The sequence below is a fragment of the Pseudophryne corroboree genome, chromosome 6 (genome assembly GCF_028390025.1).
Source record: "Pseudophryne corroboree isolate aPseCor3 chromosome 6, aPseCor3.hap2, whole genome shotgun sequence".
Lineage (NCBI taxonomy): Eukaryota > Metazoa > Chordata > Amphibia > Anura > Myobatrachidae > Pseudophryne > Pseudophryne corroboree.
The window spans coordinates 20,155,987-20,165,195 of record NC_086449.1 but is presented as its reverse complement, the minus strand read 5'-3'; the positions used below and the strand labels follow the sequence as shown (position 1 = coordinate 20,165,195).

Sequence of the window (9,209 nt, the reverse complement as noted above, 5' to 3'; positions counted from 1 at the left end):
ATTCTGGGGTGGGGTGAACATTCTGCATCCCTGCCCATCCAGGGGAGCTTTTAGTTTGCAGATGCTGCTCCTGCTGTAATAATTTGCTCACAGTCATTGATTATATCCTGAGTTTGTGTCTTTTTCATCCATACAAACAGAAATACGCTTCATGTATTATATATGAAGTCAACAGTAAATGAATCAATCACTTGGAGGAAATGAGAGCAAACATGTCCCAAGTACAGTATGTGACATTAATATCATATCCTAAACTGAATATATTAGTTTCTAAATGACTTCTAAATTATTAGTTTTCAAAAGCACGCAGAATGATTTTGGAGAACTACACAGCAGTCCATGAATTCTTACTACTGGGATTCCCACAAATAAAGGGTTACAATGCCATCATTTTATTTCTAATGATTCTGATTATTTACATATTGACACTCATGATAAATTCTATGATCATCGTATTGGTGTCCACCAGGCAGCAGCTTCATTCTCCCATGTACTTCTTCCTCCAGCAATTGTCATGCAGTGAAATTGTGGTCTTGACCGTTATCATTCCTAACATGCTTCGTGTTATATGGTTGAAAGGAGCCACCATCTCTATCATAGGTTGTATAACACAGACTTATATCTATTGTGCTACAGGGTGTACAGAATGTCATCTCCTCGCAGTCATGTCTTATGACCGATACCTGGCCATATGCCACCCTCTGCGTTATACCACCATCATGAACATCAAACTACAACAATTCCTGGTTATCTATTGCTGGGCCTTTGGCTTTCTGCTCACCCAAATTACTCTTAACTTTCTGTGTCAACTAAAGTTCTGTGGACCCAACGTCATTAATCATTTTTTCTGTGATTCTATGCCTTTTATTGAACTGTCATGTTCTCACACTCATGCCCTACAGCTGGCATTCTTTATTGTTGCTATCCCAATAATGGTCATTCCATTTATCTTCATTTTTACTAGTTACATCTGTGTATTCATAACTATTCTAGGGATCACCTCTTCAACTGGTAGGAAGAAGACCTTCTCCACTTGCAGCTCCCACCTCTCCGTTGTGACTGTATTCTATGGAACCTTGATCACTATTTACTTGGTTCCAGCTAGCGGACGATCTTTGACTGTAAACAAGTTTATCTCCCTTTTGTACATTGTAATAACGCCCCTGTTTAATCCATTCATTTACAGCTTGAGGAGTAAAGAAATGAGAACCATAATAGGAAATTTACTAAAGAATAAGGACTATAACAATAACAGTACATAAATATAATATTTTTCAGTAATCAATTTGGGTCTCATTTTTCTAATATTATTATGTAACCTATTACAGGTAATAAAAAGATAGGTAAAAATGTCAAATGGACGTTTCAAAAAGTTCTGTTTGTCATCAACAAATTATATGTTGACTGACAGATTTGTTAGCAAACCAAATAAGCACACTAATGGAAAAAACCATGTGCAGTGCAGGTGGGGCAGATGTAACATGAGCATAGAGAGGTAGATTTGGATAGGGTGTGTTCAAACTAAAATCTAAATTGCAGTGTAGAAATAAAGCAGCCACTATTTACCCTGCACATAAACAATATAATCCACCCAAATCTAAATCTCTTTGCACATATATGATCTGCCCCACCTGCCTTGCAACATGGCTTTGCCAAATTTTTTACTTATTTGGGTTTGCTAACAAACCAGAATAACCCCCAAGTTCCTTTATTACGCAACAGTGCAATGACAAAACAATCTAAAAATGCCCCATTTGCTTAACTGACCACATACAGTAAGTAAAAAGGTAGTACATGTGAAACTCTGTATGGGCCTAATTCAGATATGTAAGCAATGGTGATATTAATGCAGATGATTGATTATTGGCTGACTGCAATTGGGTCACTATCACACTGCACACATGTCCCTCAGTGAAGAATTTATTCCCAAAATGATTGGCAGTCAGAGACCATTTGGCGGAAGTAATGGGGAGTAGTGGAATAAATGCAGGCATGTTTTGAAAGTTTTTGGTGCATTAAAATCTCTATAGTTGACTGACCTCATTCATTCACATACCCTTGCATACTCTCATGAAATAATGGACACGGACAATCAGGCAAATGTTCTGATTATCACAACAAAGTAACTCGGCGCTATTTGCTGGGTAGATAAGTACACATTAATTGGAATCTAAAAAACACACATTAATCAATAGCAGCTGTAAAAAGGGAGAGTACTCCACCCAACAATTAAAAACTAAAACATATTAAGATCACAGCGCTTATTAAAAAATTACGTGTCTTTTTATTAATACACTAAAATTTCACAATAATTAATAACAAAGTCCCGTCCTAGTATGTCGGCTGATCCTGCCAAACATTGAACACAACTATAGATACATCTCTACATAAGTATGGTTAGTAAAGCGATCTTCCACAGTCAGCTGATTAATCAGAATTTTTAACTTGTATTAGTCAGAGATTTTTATCCATGCGATAGATATTGTCACTGGTGTTAGTTAGTTGCAACAATTATTAGTGATGTTATTTCAATGGTTAGTACAGCATGCTGTTTTATAGCTTGAAAGCAATGGCAGTGATCCACAAATAAATTTAGTAGTAAACCTGTTTCAGATTCTGATCCCATACATTGGTTCCTCCCGGCTCCTGGTGCTTTTTTATCCCATCAATGGTGCCATATCTGGAGTGTCCAATTGTTTGGAGAATGCCTGCAGGTTTTCTTAAAAGTTCCGACCGGTACCGGAGGGGTAATATGAAGTCTCTTACGCGTTTCTCCGCCTTTGTTACGTTCAGCGGCTTCCTCAGAGCAGTATTAATTATTGTGAAATTTTAGTGTATTAATAAAAAGACACGTAATTTTTTAATAAGCGCTGTGATCTGTGTATGTTTTAGTTTTTAAATGTTCTGATTGTCAGCTTTATTTAAAACCATAAATAGGTATGGTGACAAGGAGGGACAATTACATTAGGGGCACTAATAGGCCATCTGCCACCCTTTGTGGTAACACAACTTTATGGAAGACCGTTGCCTACTCTCCATTTATATCTTCCTATAACTCAAACAAGGTGATCAGGAATCCACAGAATCCATATGAGACCGTAGCCCATCTGGTCTGATGATACTCCAATCCCCTACGGATCCAACACCAGTACCTTTCCATACCCTGAGCACCTATCACCACTATTACCCACAGCCACAGTCCTCAGGCCTTCCCAACCTGCCAAGCCGACACCAACCAAAAAGGGTGGGTGGGTAAACGTCCAAACACCGCAAGAGGGAGAAACAAATCATCCTCCCACCTACACCAACTTAACCATGCCCCTCACCCCATCTATATAGGACCTCATAGGATGACCTGTTACCATAGATCTAACATCTCCTTTAAACTGTTGCTTCACTTAGTTACAAAGTTACATAGTTAAGGTTGATAAAAGACAAATGTCCATCGAGTTCAACCTGTATTATATTTTTTTTTTTAATTAATTAAATGCTGTATCCTTAGATATTTTTTTCCACTAGGAATTTATCTAATCCATTTTTAAACTTATTGATTGAGTCCACCATTGCTACCTTCTCTGGCAGAGAATTCAACATCTTTACTGATCTTTCTGTGAAGAACCCTTTTTTCCATTGTGTATGGAATTTTTTTCTTCTAACCTCAGGGGATGTCCTCGTGTCCTATGTAGTGTTTTTTTATTAATAAACATATCGTTTGATAAATCCTTGTATTGTCCCTTAATGTATTTAATAATATTAACAATGTCTCCTCTCAGTCGCCTCATTTCCAGTGTAAACAAATCTAACCTTTTAAGTATTTCCTCATCATACAGTGCCGCTAACCCCTTACCCAGTTTAGTGGCTCGCCTGTGAACCTTTTCGAGTTCCAGGATATATTTTTTATAGTGAGGTGCCCAGAACTGTACACAATATTCTAGATGTGGCCGAAGCCATGATTTATACAGTGGCAGGATTACACTCTCATCCCTTGTCTCCAGTCCTCGTTTAATGCATTCTAACACCTTACTTGCTTTTGTAGCTGCATTTTGACATTGCGCTCTGCTACCAAGTTTATTATCGATGAGCACTCCCAAATCTTTTTCAACTACTGTTATCCCTACATTTAACCATTTAGTTTATAGGCTGCCTGAATGTTCTTTGTCCCAAAGTGCATAACTTTACATTTGTCTGTATTGATCCTCATGCTCCATTTATCTGCCCAGACCTCAAGTCTAGATAAGTCATTCTGTAGATGCTACACATCCTTGTCTGAAGTACTCTACATAGCTTAGTATCATCTGCGAAAGTGTACACTGTGCTTTCCAGTTCCTCTCCTAGGTCGTTAATGAATATGTTAAACAACAATGGTCCAAGTACAGGACAACGATTAATGTTGATAACTTGCTGAAAATGTTGATAATTAAAAAAAAAACAAATGTGAGGTCACTTACAGAACCCTTCATATCACTCACCTTCTGATTGTTGAATCTGATTAAATAACACTGAACTGTCTGACTGGAACATTTAAAAAACCATCCATTTTACCAAGACATGATTTAACCTGTATTTTTTTCATGAACAGTTGCAGCAATGCAATTTTACATACAAACACTGAAAAGTCCTGTCTGAATTACCATTCTTCTATTACCTTCACTTACAATCATCTCATTTCTTGCAGCCCAAATCAATTCCTGCACCTGTTTTATCTATGATTTTGATTCAATTCAAACCAAATTTACACCCATTAAGCTTACATTGCTTTACTCACCTGCATTTCTGCAATTCTTCTGCTCTGATTCCTCTACACCCTCCACTCTTAGTTCCAGTTTCCCATCAACTTAAAGTATTTACCTACTCCACACTAAGTTAATGTTTTCTTCTACTCCCCTATTACTCAATGTCTAATTGTGTATCTTTCCTCCTGTTCCCATCTTTAACCTTCCCTTTAGTCTCCTACACCTCCTCATTTCTACCATCTTCTGTCACTCCTCCACCACTCAGTATCATTTCATCTCCTTTCCTGTTAACCCACTTTTATTCATCTCTGTCCCATGGTCCTACTACCCCACCACTCAGCCCTGCTCCCTCCTCTCCCTGCCATCTCCCCTACTCTCTCATCATCCCTGCCCTCAAAATTAATCTCACCTCAATGCTACAATAACCCTGGTAATCTCATTCACATCTCTCCCACAAACTCCTGTGCCCTCTGTAATTCCAGGTCTGTTTGTAACAAACTGGTCCCCACTCATGACCTCTTCATCTCTAACTCCTTGCATCTAGTAGCAATTACTGAAACCTGGACTAATCACTCTGAATCTTCTTCTCCTGCTGCTCTCTCTGCTGGGGGCCTCACATTAAACCCCCCCGACCTGGGGGTCACCATGGGGGTGATGTTTGGGTCCTTTTACCTTCTAGTTACTCCTACTAACTCATGCACCCAGAATGGTCCCTTACATTCTCTACATGTAAGGTCCATGCTATATGCCTCTTTCAACTTGTCCATCTTAGAGTAGCTATCATTTACTACCCCCATGGCATTGCCTCCAAATTCCTTGACAACTTTGCTTCCTGACTTCCTCTTTTCTGACATTCCTTCTTTTTTCCTAGGTGATTTCAACTTCCCTGTCGATATCCCCACACAATTCCCTGCCTCTAAACTCCTTATCATCTCATCTTCATTTGGTCTCTCTCAGTGGACCTCCTAATGCTACCATGTGAATAGGAGCTCACTAGATCTGGTCTTCACTCACCTTTTGTGATACTTCTGATTTCTCTATCTCCCCATTTCCCATATCTGACCACCACCTACTCTCCTTTAACTTATTTCTCTCTGCCTCTCCATCTCTACAAATTAAGACTACCATCACTAAGCTTGGCTGTCTTCCTAACATTTTGACTGTTCATTCTCTGTCTCCACTCATGACTCAACCTCCCCCCAACTTCCACTAACTGTAGGTGTCCCCCAAGGTTCTGTTCTTGGTCCTCTCCGTTTCCCTCTCTATACTTTCTCTTTAGGAGATCTCATTAGTGTTTTGGCTTCTAATATCATCTCTATGCTAATGATACTCAATTCTACCTTTCCTTCCAGGACATATTCCCTGCTATCCTCACTCATATCTCCAACTGTCTCTCTGCTATCTCTTCTTTGGATGTCCCAGTACTTTCTTAAACTTAACAGAGGAAACACAGAAAACAAGAACTGACACCAAAGGAACATATTTATATTTGTATTTGTTTTTGTTCACATCATTTATTTCACTTCTGATATATAAACTCTAAGTGGTTAGCGCCCATAATTGTGCAATTTCCTCATATCACATTTAGTATATTCATCTTCCCTCTCTTAAAAGACCTACACTGGCTCTCCTTTCATTTCAGAATCCATTTCATGCTCCTCACACTCACTTTCAAAGCCCTCACCCACTCCTCTCCCATTTACATCTATGACATTATCTCCCTTTACACTCCCATCCATCCTCTTCACTCTGCTAATGCACGCCTACTCTTCTGCCTACTGATTACTTCCTCCTTCTTCTATAGTACCTCCAAGATATTTCACGTGCTGCTCCCTTTCTCTGGATTTCCCTACCACTCCCCCTCAGACTCTCCACCTCACTACAAAACTTCAAATGGGCTCTCAAGACCCACTTATTCACCAAACCCAGCCAAATCTCATCCAAACTCACTGTTCAATGTTCTCTGTCTACCCCATCTGTGTCACCCCTGTCTGTCTTCCCCTCCCCTTTATAATGTAAGCTCTCATGAGTAGTGCCATCTTCCCTCATGTACTTATCCTTTTCTTACTTAAATAATCTTCAACTGCACCAAATCCCGCGGTCTTCTGCCACCTGATACTTATTTCAGTGTCATCTGCCGATGTAGCTTTTTTATTTACCCTGTACTTGTCCTATAATGTGTTCAAATGTAAGTTTTGTTGTTTTCCTGTTTTGATTATTTGTTAATGTACTCAGTAATGTGGCACTGCTGGAATCTTGTGGCACCAGATAAATAAAGGATAATAATAATAATAGTAATAATAATAATAATAATAATAACAGTGACCAGTGGTTTACTAGACATGGGTAAACTATAACAAGCACAAAGGGAGTGGCCCACAAGGTATATATAAGGATCCTAACCAATCAGTAAACAGGTAGTGAGGAGGGGTCAGTAATAACTAATGTCATGCATCTACAATGCTGCACATCCACATCCCAGCTGAAATCTGGAAGCTGTATTTCTAAATTTCCTACTAACTGGGATTTCCATCTGTTCCCAGCATCCCAGATGCCAGGCACCTGGAAATTCCCGGAGGGTATAGCAGCCACCGCCTTCCCATTGCCAAGTGCCAGGCGTGGACTGTAACATACTGTCTGGACATCTGGCAATTCGGAGATAGATGCAGCTGTGCATCTGTATGCAATGGCCATGTCTATCTGGTTTTCGTATGCTCATCAGCTGCAGTACTCATGTGCGATGCTTCTCCTTGCAGCTGCATCCTCTAGCAGCTTACTATGCCTCTGCACTACAATTAGATGTTTTGATTGGTCCTTTCTCCTTAGCAGTCATCCCATTCATCTAAATTGTCATTAGGTACATCTGTGTATTCATAATTCTTGGGATCTCCTCTATAACAGGAAGAAAACCTTCCTCGCGTTCAGCTCCCAACTGTCATTTTTTCAAACACATGACAGTTAGGAGCTGATTGGCTAGATCACCATTGATCATATGGAGAGTTTTATCATTTACAATTAGATTTTTCACTTGTTGATATATGAGGTACATTGATTACTATTTATGTTACCAGATAATTAATGTTCCTTGACTGTAAGCATAAATACAGAGGTACATAATGTAATGACCGAGCATAAGGTACAGAGCAGAGATTATATTATATGGGGGTGCAGGAAAGTGATAGCAAGATATAAAGTTCAAGGCAAGGCTAGCAGAATATCGGGGTACATGAAGTAGTGACCGAATATGATTTAGAGGACAGAGAATAGAGGATATGGGGGCGGAGGAAAGTTATGACAGGATATGAAGTGCAAGACAGCGATAACAGAATACAGGGGGAATATATACATGATGTGATGACTGAATATAAGGTACAGGGCAGAAACGTTACATGATATGAGAGTGCAGAAAAGTGTCACCTCCCAGTCCTTGTGTATGTACATTAGTAGGTATTTCTCCACCTACTCACACTATAAAACATGTAACCAGGGCATGAAATACTCTATTATTACTTTTATGTGAAGCCACACAGAGTGTATCCAGCAAGATCTCATACTTGACCTGTACAACATTATGAAAACTCATATCTTCAACATGGGGCGCATTTTTACTCAATTTTGCTTTAAACCCTAAAACTGCGTAATTTTACCAAATAGGAAGTTGAGAATAATGGCAACATTTTCCAAATCAAACTAATAAAAATGTATCATTGTATATTATTTTATTCTGTCTTTTGGCAATGATGATTATTATTATATGATTATATATAATAATCTATATAATAATCAATAATAATAAAAATAATAATGATAACCCCCCCCAAAAGAAATAAAAAATAAAGAGTGATGCTCACAAATCATGACCTCCAATGTGAATGATTGTACAGATGTGTCCACTATTACCTTTCTGAAAACAGTGCCATAGTAGTATATTTGGCATGACATATATTCCTTGTGTTTTTGTGCCGCCATATTGTGCCATGACAATTCGTGACAATTCATAGTTTCACCACTGGGTGGCCAGTGCATCACGTAACATAGCTTTGCACTAATATTGCTGTTAAATAGACACTGTAATCAGTATGGACAGTTTAAAGTCTAATTGCTAATTGTGTAGGTGTGGAAATCTCAGTGTGAGAGGCCTTTGAAGTAGACTCCTTGGGGGGTACAGATTTTATCCTGGCTGGGGGATGTTACTAACAGTGAAGTGCGGTGGGCACGTCCCTGCTTATTATACAGTATGTTGCTCAAAGCACAGAGGTGAATGAAATCTACAGTGAAATTAAATAATAAGTTAATAAAAACCTTAGTGCTATAGAGTAAAATAACATATTATAAGATTTTGCAATGATAAAATATTTCCAAATAAAGGGCCTCATTACGAGTTGATCAGACGAAGCTGCTTTTTGCAGCCCGTGCGATCAACTAACCTCCGCCTATGGGGGTTGTTTTTTTTCCCATACCAAGGCTTTGATCACT

At 38.9% G+C, this 9,209-nt stretch overlaps 1 protein-coding gene across 1 annotated transcript; it reads left to right on the top strand.

Moving 5' to 3' along the window:
* Nucleotides 1-311: 311 nt before the first annotated feature.
* Nucleotides 312-1,262, top strand: LOC134934109 (olfactory receptor 10A3-like). Its single transcript, XM_063929614.1, has one exon. It carries the CDS (start codon nucleotides 312-314, stop codon nucleotides 1,260-1,262), a length of 951 nt encoding a protein of 316 aa, XP_063785684.1.
* Nucleotides 1,263-9,209: the final 7,947 nt, after the last annotated feature.